Raw genomic sequence first — 14,158 nt, 5'->3', positions numbered from 1 at the left:
AGTCTTTCCATTCTGAGGGTGAATGATACCATAGTAGGCTTGCTCACATTGCTGAAGCTGTCTAGCAAAACCTTCGTCCAAGAGTCCTCGATGTTGTGCTTCTTTAATCAGAACCCTTTCTCCAGATGCTGGATCACATATGCCTCCAGTGCAAGCCTGGGCTTCTAGCAACCTCAGTGCGGTGAGTCGGTCCACAAGGTTCTGCTGGTGTCCTTTGAAAACCGGGAGTCGTTTCTTCAAAGAAACATCCCAGAGTCCTGCAACAGGACTGTTTGGGACTTTAAAGACAACTCTTCTGGAAATCAAAAGATCAGCGAGCTCAGAAATACTGAGCTGGCCACTTCGGTAGCTGTTGAGCTCCTCCATTTGGAGAATTTTTAGACTAAGAGCATTTTCAATGCAAAGCTGCCGCCCACTCTTATGGTCTGTTAGGATGTGTAATAGGTTCCTACTTGAGTCCATGATTGTTATCTCCTGCCATTCGCTCTCTTTTTGTGAGAGAAACAGGTATGTTCTCTTGTCAATGTGGCCAGCCTTATATGCTTCGTAGGCTGACATTTTCGCACCATTAGAAGTGTCGATGACCGATATTCTGTGTTTGCTGGATGGTGAGAGGGTGTACAGATGCTGATCACCAAAGGGAAGAAGATACACTCCACCGTTGACATCATACACACAGATTTTGAGCAGTTCACTATAGTACGCCTTCTGCCCCGTTTCTGGGAAGTGAAAATCTTTTGGGTTGCTGACTGGATCATAAAGACTTTGAAGTGTGGTTTGATTTATGAGCCCCTGCTCTAGTGCACCATCCATGGACACCCTACATCCAATCAATGGGTGAATCAACCCTCCAGTAGCGATCTGTGTTTCTATTAATGCTTTACCTCGATGCCTGTCTAGAATTCTCTCCTCCATAGCTTGAAACACTGAAATAATCTTCCCAGCATGAGTATAACCGCTGACTGCTTTGTAAGCTTCATTTATTTTGTCCTTGAGGTCCCCAGTAATGATACCTTTCTCAAAAGCGTCTGACGGTGAGTAAGCTTCACCTGTCATAGGATCAATGATGCATCCTGTGGCAGCTTGTGCTTCCAGGAACTCAATGGCATAGGTTTTAGATATAAATCCTCCAGCTGCAGCGTCTAGGAAGGACAGCTTTTTCTTGCTAGACTCCATGTAAACACCTGCAATTGAGGATGGTTTGCCAGTGAACTGAGCAATTAATGCTTCTATCTCCTCTATAGTAATGAGGCCTGTTTGCAACTTGAGTGCAATTTCCTGAGTAATTATTTTTGTTTTTACCAACTTTTTAATACTTATCCTTCCTCTGAGACCTTGAATTTTATTGGAAGAAGACTCCATTTTTAGCCCTTTTGATTTACTTGTTATAGGCGAGTCAGAAGCAAGATCCATGGAGGAATCAGAATCAGTGATATTGAATGAGACAGTCTGGCTTTTACCAGACCTGCCTTTATCGGACACTGAGCTTTTTCTAAGTATAGTGTCAGCGATCTCAATCTGACTGTGACCAACCATCACTTGGTTTGTGTGTATTTCAAAAACATTTGCATTCTGGAGTGAAACTGAATTTTCTGGTTTCTTTGTAGCATATTCCAGTGTTCTCTCGTTGATCACTTGCATTTTGCTTTGCTTTACTTTTCGTAGCTCCTCCAGCACTTTTTCCTTTTCCAGTGTAGCTACCTGCAAGCATGAGATCATTTATGCTATTAAAGCATGAAAATGTCAAAATGAGTGTAGATGTCACTTCTGTACATTTATATAATTCAATTTTTAATACATATATTTTATTATATAATACATACATTATCCTTATACATTCATATATTAAAAAAAAATATGTATGAAATAAGGTGAAGTGTGTCATTTCTGCATCAACAGAACTGCAACAAATAATTATTAATAGTTTCCTTCCTGCACTTCTCTCCCATTTTCTAATGCTTTATATATGCTTGCTGCAATTAACATGGCACTATTACTGTCTGGGGTAAGCAGGTGGTAAACAGAATTCTAATTAAGATTTATAGTGAACATGGCAGTGATAAATTTGCAACTGATGATCAAATTCTGCAAAAGAACAGTCAACTATCAAATGACATTTGGGTTTGCTTGTCAAAATGTGCTTCATTTGGATGATGTGAACACTGTTTTTCAAACTCAGGTTTGCACCTGTGAAAGTGTGGCTGAAAAAAAATTATTGGACTGTGGTATGGTTCATGTGGAATCCAGTACGGTTTGCTTTTGATATGAATGCAGTTGTCCTCAGTCTCAGAAATGAACTGCTATTGATGAGCTATGATTGGTCAAATTGCTCGCCTACAGCAGAAACGGACTTCTCTAGAACTTTGCAGAACATTAATGGTAGATAGACCAAAGTACAAAAGTGAGGCAAGCAACACTATCTATTGTTCTGCTTTGTCCAGCATTGCCGTTCCCTAACAACAAAAAAAGAGTTGCGGCTTTGATGACAATGATTACCAGACCCACATAATTCTGACCCACAAAATACAGATGCGAATAGAATACAGGGGGAGTAACTGAGCTCTGGTTCGGACCAAGCAATGGAACCAAGTGTGAGAGCACCCTTACTCATAGCTGTCTCTGCACATTGTTAAAACACATCAAGAAATGACACACTTCACCTTTAATGGAAGTTTTACAAAACTGTGAATGCACTTGAAGTCGTACCTCAGAGCTCATTTTCATTTTCTTGAGCTCCTCCTCCTTCAAGTTCCGTTTCGCTTCTTCATACGACGCAACAATTTTTTGAGTCAGCTGAAGTTCAGTCTTTAGCTTTGTCAGCTCTTCATCTTTAGCACACTGATGACTGGCTTGTCTGAGTGCGTCCAATTCTTTTAGATGCTTCTTCTCAGAACTGACTGCTACCTCAAGCTTCAGATTCTTCTCCTGTAGAGACTTCATTTCACTGATGTATGAAACAATCTGTTCCTTTAGAGATCTTGCTTCCCTTTCTGAGATGTCTAATTTTTGCTCAGTGTCTGTCAACATTTGCTTTAACTTTGATATCTCGTTGGAGCTGTCTTTGTGGATACTGTCAAGTTGAAAAATACTGGATTTTACTCTTATTTTATCAGTTTCTAACTCCGAAATCTTTGATTTTGCTTTGAGAAGTTCAAGGTCAAGTATCCCCCTCTGCCTGTCAGATTCATCCAACTGTGTGCGTACATTGCAGAGTTGCACCTCAGACTCTTGTTTTGCTTTTGCTGCATTAGAAATTAATGCTTTCAGCTTCTCCACTTCTTGAGACAGGTGCTTGTTGTCTCTCTCAGCAGTTTCCACAGTATGCGAGCGCTCCTTTAATTTCCTCTCATGGTCCAACTTTAAGCGTGATTCTTGCAGCGAAAGCTTTTGCTCCATTTCAGCCTGCACTAACTGCAGTTGAGTCTCATAGCCTTTCTTTTGTAAGTCGAGCTTACCTTTGAGATCGTCAAGCATCTTTTTACAGTTGTCCAATTGTTCACCAAGCTTTTGCGACCTCAACTCAGCAGCTGCTGTTTGATTTTGCTTCTGTTTAAGCTCTTCCTGGGTTTGTCTCAACTTCTGCTTCAACTCTGATGTTTGCAGGGTTAAACTTGTGACTTTGTCTTCCGCTGCATTCTTATTCTTCTGAAAAGTGACTAGCTCTTGTTTTAAATTCAGCACAGATTTATCTGCGCTTGAGCTCAATTCTCGCATAACAGAACTTTTCCTTTGGAGTTCCGCCTCCAGCTCTTTGAGTTTGGACTGACTTAACCTGTTGTCTTCAGTCACTCGCTGTAGCTCCTCTTTTGTTCTTTTTAGAGTGGAACTAAGATCATCAAATTCACATTTTAAAACCTGTAACTTCTGGTCAGCTGTTTGCTTATCCCTCTGAAGGGATGAAATGTCTTGTTTCAGGCTTACCGTGGCCTTTTCTGAACTTCCACTGATCCTACTCATCGTCTGCTTACATTTCAAAAGCTCATTTTCAAGTTCTCGAACTTTTGACAAGTTCTTTTTACCTTCAGATGACTCCCTTTGAGATTCTCCTATGGCTTTTTTTAAAGCCATGTTCAGGTTATTGAGCTCTACTTTATGTTCCTGAACCTTCTGATTAGCCAGATTCCTCTCAGAGGTTATAGAACTCAGCTCTGCTTTGAGACTTGAAATATCTTTTTCATAGTTGGTGAGGGTCAACGTGAGAGACTTGATCTTCTGCTGTAGCTCGGTGGTCTTTTTGGCTTCTTCGTTGTAATCTTTAAGTCTGATTTGAAGCTCATGGGAGACCTGAGTTTTATTCAGAAGTTCCTCTTCAACTATTTTTACCTGAGATTTTGCACTTTCTGCCTGGGATCTGAGTATATTAATTTGCTGTTCCTTACTGTCAATCTCGATGGACGCTCTGTCAAGTTCTGCTTTGACATTTTTAATGGAACGCTCATTCTCCATGTTAATTTTCTTAAGTTCTTCTACTTTCTTGGTAAGCTGTGTCCCTTGCAAGGAACTTTTCTGAAGCTCTAGTTCAAGGTTTTTCATTTTGAGTTGAGCTTCTTTCTCTGTTCTTGTCTTCAGATTGATTTCCTCTTTGGCTCTCTGCAGTTGCTCCTTTAAAACCTCTGCCTCACCTTTTAGGGTTTTAATCTTTTGGTCAGAATGTGATTTGTCCTGCTGGATTGACTCAATACTTACCTTAAGATGCCGGGTATCACTTTCCAATAACTGATTTTTTCTATTAAGTTCATTCACCTTGAATGTCATCTGCTCTACCTCAGATTGTTTTGAAGACAACTCATCTTCCAAGCACCTTAACTTATGAGTACTCTCCTGTTCCAAAGAGGTCCACTGTAAAAGTTTTCCTTGGTTGACCTTGAGCTGGTCTTTTAGACCATCAACCTCTGTCTTCTGGAACAGCACTCTTTGCTCCAGAGCAGATTTGTCTCTTTGGAGAGACTTGATTTGTTCTTGATATACATAGACAGACTTTTTTAGTTCAGAAATTTCTTGTCTCAACTCCTCTGATTTCTGTCTCATGTTGGACCTATCTGCATCCATTTCCACTTGTAGCTTCAAAAGCCTGTTGTTTGCTTCATCTAAGAGTTCTTTGAAACGTTGAGCTTTTTCCTCAGCCACAGTTTTGTGCACAATAATTGAGTTCAATTCAGACTTCAAGGACTTGATTTCAGTCTCAGCTCGCTTCTTGCCCATAATGAGCTCCTCCATTTTACGTTGCAGGACTTCTGCCTCAGATTCAGAGTGGATTATTGAAGAACTGGTTTTAAAAGTTGCCAGTTGGCCGCCATCTTTGGAGAAACCCAACACGGATTCGCCTTGCATCATCCTGACTTCTGACTGGTGCGCCAGATCAATTTCCATGATTCTCACTTGGCTAAGAAGCTCTGCCTCAGTGTCTTCTTTAGCCCTAAGTTCTCGCTCTAATGTACGACTGTGTTCCTCCAGGCCCTGTACGTCACTGTTCTTGCGACGTAAATGATCTTCCAGCTTCTTACGGGATAATGTGCTCTCCTCTATGCTCTTTTTAAGATTGCGGAGGCTCTCTTCCAGGGAGGCCTGTTTGGCCTCTGACTGCTGAACCTGTTGTCGAGCACGATTCAACTCTTGCTCAATGGAACCCTTGCTTTTGATCACACCTTCTAGTTCAACACGATATTTCTGGGCCTCATATTCAGCCTTTGACTTCTGTAAGGTCAAATCCTCAATGGACTTTTTCTGCATCTCAAGGTCTGCTCCCAGGATGTCCAGCTGCTGCTGCCTGTTGGACAGCGAAGCCTCAAGTTCCAGTACCTGGCGCCGAAGCCTGGCGATCTCCTCTTCGCTCGCAGATTTCTGCAGCTCCATGCTCTCAGTCCAGCTCAAGTACTCCGCATTTTCCAACGACTTCCTCCTCTGAAATGAAAGACAAAGTCATCTTCCAGTCAGCCACCTGGAAGAGAAGAGGTGGTTCTTGCCCACTTACCAACGGAGGAATTAAAAACCACCACCATATTTGCATGTAGTCTTCAGCATGTTTCCAGGACATGCTTTCCCAAGAGACAAGGTCACCAACAATGATACAAAATACAGCCTATTTTGTATCAAAATAAATGTCCAAGCACGAAGGAACATTTTGTATTGCAGGAAACACCAAAATATGTTTGTGTACATTGTTAGGGTGTATGTCATAGTTCAAATGTGTCATTGGTGAATGAAATATGGCTGGAAGCATGTCTTGCCAAATAGCATGCAATAAAGCTAGCAATAGCATTTCACCTACTATACTAACGCTAATTAACCCTACTGGATGAAGCATCAAAGACAGGAAAAAGTCAACAAATGTCCTACCTCATCCTCTTCCGCCCTCTTCAGTGTTTCACCTGCGAACTTCACATACTGTGTCATCAGAGTAACCAGGGCCGTGTAACGTGTACGAAGGTCCATAAACTGAAAGGCAAACAAACAAATACATACTCATACGTATTCAAAAGAATGTCAATGTAAGAAAATAGCCAGTTTATGAAAATAGGAACCATATGAAAATGGTTATATTTCCTTGACTGTTTCCTCTCATACCTCTTGCTGGATGACATCAGAGGAACTCTGCATCTTCCTTCTCTTCACAGGAGACTTATGCTGAGAGTCAACCATGGCTCTATAAGTCATCAACTGCAGTTCATAGTCCTTAAAGACAAACAAACATTATGAAGTTAAAAAACCATAAACTTAATTGCCATTTTACTATTTTAGTGTCTATTTTATTGTTTGCTTTGGGGATGAAGTATCACTAATGGGCCACATTACCACAAAAGTACTATAATGGTACTAATGGTGCAAAGGATCACAAAACTCACAGTTCAGATCATATTACGGTTTTTGAGTGACGGATCGGATCATTTTTCAGATCAGCAAAAAAAAAAAAACACAAGTTTGCTTTTCATTTATTACTGAAAGCTTACTTTAAGTACTTCTATACCACAGCAAAAACTACTAGCTGAACTAATAAAGTCAGTAATAAAACAAGAACAATTACACAAATTAAAAGCATGGATGAATACAACATAAAGTTACTAATAAAGTCAGTAACACTAGTATTCAGGTGCAGAAATGTAATAATTAATTGTAAAATGACACAATAGTGCTCTTCATTGCAGGTATTAATAGGCTGCTGTCTCTTTAAGACAAAATACACATAGCCTTGGTGCTGGAGACGACTGCTAAGGATTCCATGGACTGCGAGGATCACCAACCAAGAGATATTAGACCGAATTAAACCATGGATGTCACTGGAAGCAAGAGTTACTAAGCAGAAGTTATTGTATTTCGGGCACATCATGTAGAGCCAGTCCCTGGAGAAGGACATCATGTAAGTGGAAAGAGGGGGAGAGGCCGCCCAAGAACCCGTTGGCTAGATACCATCAGAAATGACACCGGAATGACTTTTAGGCAATTAAAGGAAATGACCTGGCATCGTACCACCTGGAGAGCCATGATTCATCGAGTGACCGAGAGTCGGTACCGACTGAACGGATAGAGAGAGAGCACGTAGCCTACCTAATACTGACACACATCCAGTTTCTTTCTCAGCTGTTTCGGTTCACTTAAGACATAACCGACTGTGTTTACCAGAATACTAGCCAAAACGGGTATTTTAACATAACTTTGTGTGTATGTTTCCGTTCAAAGAGAAGTGAAAGAGGAATCAATCTGTGTGAATGGCGCAGTCTGAATCGCGCCTCTTTCTCTGCATGTGTGCGGCAGCAGTAAAAAGCACGCGTTCTCTTTTGCTTAATGGTTTAAAATTGTTTGAATGGGTAAATTGGCAAGACAAAATACATGGAAATGATAAACTTTCACTCTATGATGGTTAAACTTAACAGTTAACCCACAAATAATATGCGTGCCGAACCGTGGGGACTGGTCCGTACGGATCAGGGATCATATACGATCCGTTGCACCCCTAAATGGTACTATGGAAAATTATGTTACTGCATGATTGTAATATTCACAAACCACAGTCTACCATGGTACCATATATGTCATAATATTTCAAAGTGATAATTTTGTCTTACTTTCACTCCAACTGCATACTGCTCTGAATACTTCTGGCATTCTTCAATTTTGCTTTGTTTTTGCTCAATTTCTGCGACCAAAACCTAGAAATAAATCCAATGTTAGGATTTGATGCAAATAACCTATATAAATAAATGCAATTTAACTTTTTTCGTACTTTGTGCTGGTTAAGAAACTCCGCCAATGCCTTGCTGTCCTCAGGTTGATTCTCTTGGGCCTTGAGCTGCTTGGTTTCCATTTCTTTGCTCCATTCATCCAGGCTGTTGTACGTGTCTTTGTAGTACTTAATTGATTTGCTGATGCCTTCCAGGTCCCGGAGCCTAAACACCACGAAAAATCAATATATCACACATTATGAAGGTAAATAAATAAGAAACACGCTTATCGCTGCATTAGCTGGGGGCAAAAGCATCAACTTAATGACCTGTTTTCAATCTGAGAATGGATGTTTTGCCATCGTTCTTTGAGCTGGTCGGCCTTCTCCTTGTGCCAATCCAAATCAAAGTCTCTCTCGTTGTGCGTTTTGAACATGCGCTCACTGACCACTCGTGCCTTCTGCAGCTCGTCCTCCAAGTCATGGAACACATCGCGCTTTTCATCAATTTCAGACCTCCATTGCTAAAAATTACGAACAAAAGTGTTAAGTCAAATATATTTTATGACTAAGCCATCATCGAGACAGCATTTTCAAAGTTACAATGAGATTTTGTTACCTTAAGAATGCTCATGACACCATCGATAGATTTGATATTAGCATTGATTGTATCCTCCTCGCACAACTTAGCTTCATAAAGCTTTACCAGAGCTTCAGCGCTCTGACTGTGTTTCACCACCAAACTCACTGTCTTCAACCTGAGTGAAAAAGATGATCGCATCAAACAAGTCAGACAGAAATCATATAGCAGCAATTTCTAGCTGATGAATATGTGCTGACCATAACAAGAAATAAAGACAAAATTTAAAGATAAATTTACATTAGCCTGGTAATAGCAATCTGAAGTTTGGATAATGTTGGGAACATTTTGCAAGGACAAAAGAGAGCAGGAATGAGATGTAGAGAAAAGGGAATGACTAAGTGCCACAAGTCAGATTCAAACTCACAATCCTTGCACGAGCGCCTCAGCACACTTTCTAAGCTAATAATTCAATAAACTCTTCTTAACTCTTTCAAACACACCTCATTTGAGGACAAAGGAAAGACTCACTTCTCCAGGTAGATGCAGCACATGGAGTAGACCTGGTTTGTGCTCTGAGTGAGGATGTTGAGCTCAGAGGAAAGTGTAGGGACGGATGGAGAGGCAGCTGCTTGCCTGAGGAAAACTTCACACTTCTCTCTCAGGGTCTCCAGGTCATCCTTCAACCTATCCAGCTCTACCTTCTTCTTCTGGATGAGTATGAGAAGAGAGGCCAGGCGTAAATGATTTTGCTTCGGGATCCAGATTTGTTCAGAATTGGTGATCCAACTTGGTTTGCACTAAACTGTATTATATTATCTTATATTATATTGTATTCATTCATTCACATAAATAAAGCCGAAGGTCAAACCTCTTGTTCGGTGATACGCAGCACACACTCCTGCAGGTCATCTCTGTCTAGAGGAGTACGGATTTTCCGGATCAGCTGTTCCTCGTGACCCTCCACCCGCATGCGGAAGTTACGCACCTCAGATATGAAGAGATTGTACACGGACTCCTCATGTTCTTCTGTTGACCACCAGAAGGCAATACATCAATGAGACTCCATGTCCAAACAATAATCTGCAGTCAGTACATTTGTTTGCCAGTTTCTTAGTGAAAATATAATGAAAATGTGCATATAAATGTAATTAGGTTTTTTGACAATTAATCTTGCAGACAATATTTCAGGACTCTATTATTAGATTACAGGCGGCAGAATCTCACAACAAGAACAACATTTGTTTGATGAACAAAAACAAAATATATTTAAAGTGTACCTAGTAATTAAATCATTGAATTAGGTGCATTACAAATGATCAATTGTCAAACTTTGAGATGGAATTCCAATGTATATCCACAAATATGCTCTCTGATTTCTCTAATGATGAGGAGATCTGTGAATGGACAAAACATCAGTCCTTATAGTATTAACGTTCTACTTAATAGTCTTAGGAGAACACGTGTTTCTTGAGCATGTGTGCTGTATGTCTGGTGGCCCTGCTAATTTGAATATAGTTAAACGATTCTCTGTTGCCTGATATGGCCACTGTCAGTGTTGAGGAAAGTTAGCAAGTAATGCACTACAATATTGTGTTGATCCAAGAAAATGTAACTAATTGCATTACTTAGTTACTTTTTATAGACTGCAATGCATTATGTTATTTTTGCATTACTTTTTGTTGCCTGGGCTGGGCTTGCATTTGTTTTCAATAACAAAACACACAAAAGTATTTTTGGCAACTGTAAAGGCCCATTCACACCAAAAGTGAAAGTGCCTCTGCATTTCACTCCCGATTTCTCTCAACAGGAGACAGGAGAGGCGTACGTGAATGAATGGGAAAACAAAGTAACTCGTGTTACTTATTTGAAAAAGCATACTTAAAAAGATATTTTGTTGTAAATTTAAAAGTAATGCCTTACTTTACTAGTTACTCAAAAAAGTAATCTGATTACATAACTTGCATTTACTTGTGTACTTGTGTCCAGTAACTTGCCTCTCTCTGCAGACTTGAGGAGCTCCTCGTAGTACTCCTTACAAGCCAGAACCTCCTTTTCCAGCTGAGCACAATCAGCCACTGTGAAAACCTCAGATTCATCGCTGTCCCTCAGGAAGTCCTCAAAGTGGGACTGCAGGCTGCTCAGCACCTGCTCGTGATCACCTGGCAACAGGGTCTTGATCTAGGGAGGGAAGTTAACATTATACTATAAGCTCTATAGGTTTTTAAAAAAACTTTCATTACAGGGAATGCAAAAAGAAGATTCGTACTGAGGCTACAGTGCTTTTGCGGATGGTGCGGATGTCAGTCATCAGATAGTGCCAGGACACGACGCTCTTCATGTTAATATGCGAGTGGTGCCACAGAGCCAGAGCATTCTGATACAGCTGCTCGATCCTGGTGGAGTGAGAGAAGGAAAATCAAGCATACTACTATACAACCGAAACCCTGCAGGCTCGGCTCATGTTCATCTGCCTCCATTTTTGCAACACATCTCAACATCCAACCAACAACCAATGCATAGAAGCAAATACTAGCTCTACATTTTTATATACTTTTTAAATAAAACAATAAAATAAAATCCCAGATTGTCTTCACCTGCTTGCCATTTCAGTGGCCTCCTTGTTAGGTGGAGGTACACTAAAGCAGACTGAAGGTACCATGGCTTCATTTCCAGATGGACTGATCACTTTCCACTTTGCCCTGTGAGAATTGCTCACTAGAACGCACTCATCTTCTTTGCTAATGGTGATCTGAGGAGAGAGGGGTCACAGAATGCATTATGGCAAACGCTGCTGTAAATACACAGACAGCAGTTCCAGTGTGCTGAACGTACCTCTATCTGCCGGTAGTCACAGATGGCTTTGACCGGTATGGAGGTCCTGATAGGGTTCTCTGGGTTGCGGGCCTTGAGCTGAACAACAGACTTTGTCCGTCCCACTAAACCACCCACTGTGCTGCTGTATTTCAGGAGCTGTTCTTTCTCATCCTGTGAAGAAACATCAGTCTCATGCACATACATCTACACCTTAAAACATTCATGGATGAGAATCTTAAGAAACAGAACTTGTTCATATTTTGATTACTTAATTTTTTTAGTCTTTAAGTCCCCAATGCTCCGAACTCGAATAATTGCATGAATTTATCATGTGGTAGCAAACTAACCATGGACTCTTGAATGAGATCCTCCAGCCGATGTAAACTGCTGCTTCGGTCGCAGCTGTACTTTCTGTGGATGGCATCTTGGAGGCTCTTAAGGTAATCCAATGACTCTTTGGCATCGTTGAAAAACTGTAAGGAGTGTAACGGCATACCTGTAAGTCTGACATGAGTCATAAAAGACTGTTCTGCTAAAAACAGCTGCGTAACTCACGTCAAAGTAGACAGCGTTCTCTTTCAGATGTTGCTCCACACAGTGACAGAGCTGCAGTATCCAGCTCCACTGAGTCTGCATGGCTGCTCTGTATGCCTGAGTAGTGCACAGATGGAAACATAGTTAGATTAAATAGCTCATTTTGATTTGATTTTATATTACTATTTTATCTTCCTTTCTTCCATGGAACAACAAATGAGATTGTATTTTAATGATGACAAGCTTAAATGGATGAAGATTATTAGTAAAAAAAAGTTCAAACTTCAGAAGATTTAGAAAGTAATGTATACCTAACTACTTTGCTAATAAATTTGATACATTTTCATTGTATGGAAATGAAGAAATGAACAGCTAGAGCATTCGGCTAAATTTCTCCATTTGTTTTACTTAAAAACAAACCAAAAAAAAGCATACAGGTTTGGAGCAACGTGAATATATAAAGATGATGATAGCTGCACTATTTCTTAAATTCTAGTTTCATGACCTTTTGTTTTATTCATGAAAATGATGGTGTTTTCAAGTTTGGAGTCTAGTGTACTGATGTTATTCCAGGCTGTACCTCGATGGTCAATCTGGCAGGATGGTTCTCCAGTAGGAGGCTCTCTGCCTTCTCCTGCACTGACTTGATCACCTCCTCCTTGTCATCCAGTTCTCTCATGAGATCCTGTGGAAAGACAAGGGAATATGAAGACGCTCCTGGCACAGATATCTAGCTTCCTTTCAAAAACCTGAACCTCAACATGCAAAGGCAAGTGAAGGCAATGCGAGACTCTTGTGATGAACACAAAATCTTGATCATGACGGATGTTGACGGTGCCATTACCGCTCTAATAGAAGAGGATGTGTTAACCGCAGGCACGGTTTAAGTTAATCTCTAGCGGCTCTTGTGGATTCACTATAATTACAGTATGGGTGGATATTCATATTGCTAGAATGAAGCCTTAAAGCAAAACACTATTTATCACACCTAACCCACCTGATGACCAACTAGAGCCGAGTGATGAAAAATCCATCTCAATATTTCTCACAGATTTGGCCATATATCGCATTTCATACACAAAGTGCTTTACATAAAAGCAATTAAAATAATCACAATAGATGCATAAGAAATAATACAAATGTTTAAAATAATGCCTTAAATAAATAATCACCACATATTAAAATCACTGTGTTATCTGCAATGTTCCAAAAAAGAAAGAATCAATATAAGGCAAACATTAATAAATCACAAGCTCTTTTAGACTGAGCACAACACTGGTTTGATGTGGCTGAAAGGACTTACTGCATGATAATCCCTCTTCCTTGAAATGTTACTGTTTCGCTCACTCCAGTCGAAAGCCACTTCCTCTTCCTCCTTCTCATTGAGCCAGATCAGCTCCTGAGTGGCGCGGGACACAAAATCATACAGACTGTCCAGGTGTTTCTGCCTCTCACTGGAGCATTTCTGAAAACACAAGAGAACACGAAACTGAGACGCATACTTCTTGCTGAATGTGAGGTTTAAAAGCAGATCGTTACAAAGCTCCTTTACCAGCAGCCTCCTGTACTGGCTTTCTAACTTATTCAGCTTCTCAGAGTAACTCTGCTTCAATGGCTGGGTCATCTGAATCTGTGGGAGTGACACGGGAAAGACATGTTTGTGTTTATATTTCTAAGACAATAAATACATGTCATTTAAAGGAACAGATTACCCAAACCCAATTTTGAGTTTTGATTGTTCACAGATTTTCAGCAAATAACTTAAATTTAGCCTCAAATTTAGGATTTTTAAGTTGTGCATAAAGAAAACTGTATTTAGCACTCTAAAAATATTCTGGGTTTATAATGAGGAACTTATTTATTAAAAAATATGTAATGATGTGTATTACCTCACTCATTTTGGCTTCTTTAATGCTTATCTGGAATTCTTCGATGGCTTTGTGAAAATCTTTATGATTCCCTAAATTTGATTCAACACTTGGCAGATCAGATCCCCATTCTGCTTGATCAAGCTGAACCTTTCAGAGACAAAACGATCAGGGAAAAAAGCATCAGATAACATCGGCTCAAAA

The 14,158-nt window shown here is 40.2% G+C and overlaps 1 protein-coding gene across 1 annotated transcript in view; it reads right to left on the bottom strand.

Moving 5' to 3' along the window:
- The window catches only part of LOC306882057 (dystonin-like), a 166,645-nt gene that overhangs the window by 76,373 nt on the left and 76,114 nt on the right, over positions 1 to 14,158 (bottom strand). The window contains exons 17-34 of the mRNA XM_079436492.1: positions 13,976 to 14,104; positions 13,639 to 13,716; positions 13,390 to 13,551; positions 12,667 to 12,771; positions 12,108 to 12,203; positions 11,900 to 12,025; positions 11,571 to 11,723; positions 11,333 to 11,487; positions 11,005 to 11,131; positions 10,733 to 10,916; positions 9,607 to 9,764; positions 9,267 to 9,445; positions 8,775 to 8,913; positions 8,486 to 8,679; positions 8,219 to 8,381; positions 8,061 to 8,144; positions 6,565 to 6,672; positions 6,337 to 6,435 (exon numbers count right to left, since the gene is read on the bottom strand). Coding sequence (XP_079292618.1) covers positions 6,337 to 6,435; positions 6,565 to 6,672; positions 8,061 to 8,144; positions 8,219 to 8,381; positions 8,486 to 8,679; positions 8,775 to 8,913; positions 9,267 to 9,445; positions 9,607 to 9,764; positions 10,733 to 10,916; positions 11,005 to 11,131; positions 11,333 to 11,487; positions 11,571 to 11,723; positions 11,900 to 12,025; positions 12,108 to 12,203; positions 12,667 to 12,771; positions 13,390 to 13,551; positions 13,639 to 13,716; positions 13,976 to 14,104 — 2,439 coding nt within the window. The remainder of the gene's footprint in view (positions 1 to 6,336; positions 6,436 to 6,564; positions 6,673 to 8,060; positions 8,145 to 8,218; positions 8,382 to 8,485; positions 8,680 to 8,774; positions 8,914 to 9,266; positions 9,446 to 9,606; positions 9,765 to 10,732; positions 10,917 to 11,004; positions 11,132 to 11,332; positions 11,488 to 11,570; positions 11,724 to 11,899; positions 12,026 to 12,107; positions 12,204 to 12,666; positions 12,772 to 13,389; positions 13,552 to 13,638; positions 13,717 to 13,975; positions 14,105 to 14,158) is intronic.

The sequence above is a fragment of the Barbus barbus genome (assembly GCF_936440315.1).
Source record: "Barbus barbus genome assembly, chromosome: 16".
Lineage (NCBI taxonomy): Eukaryota > Metazoa > Chordata > Actinopteri > Cypriniformes > Cyprinidae > Barbus > Barbus barbus.
This window is presented reverse-complemented; position numbering and strand designations above follow the sequence as displayed.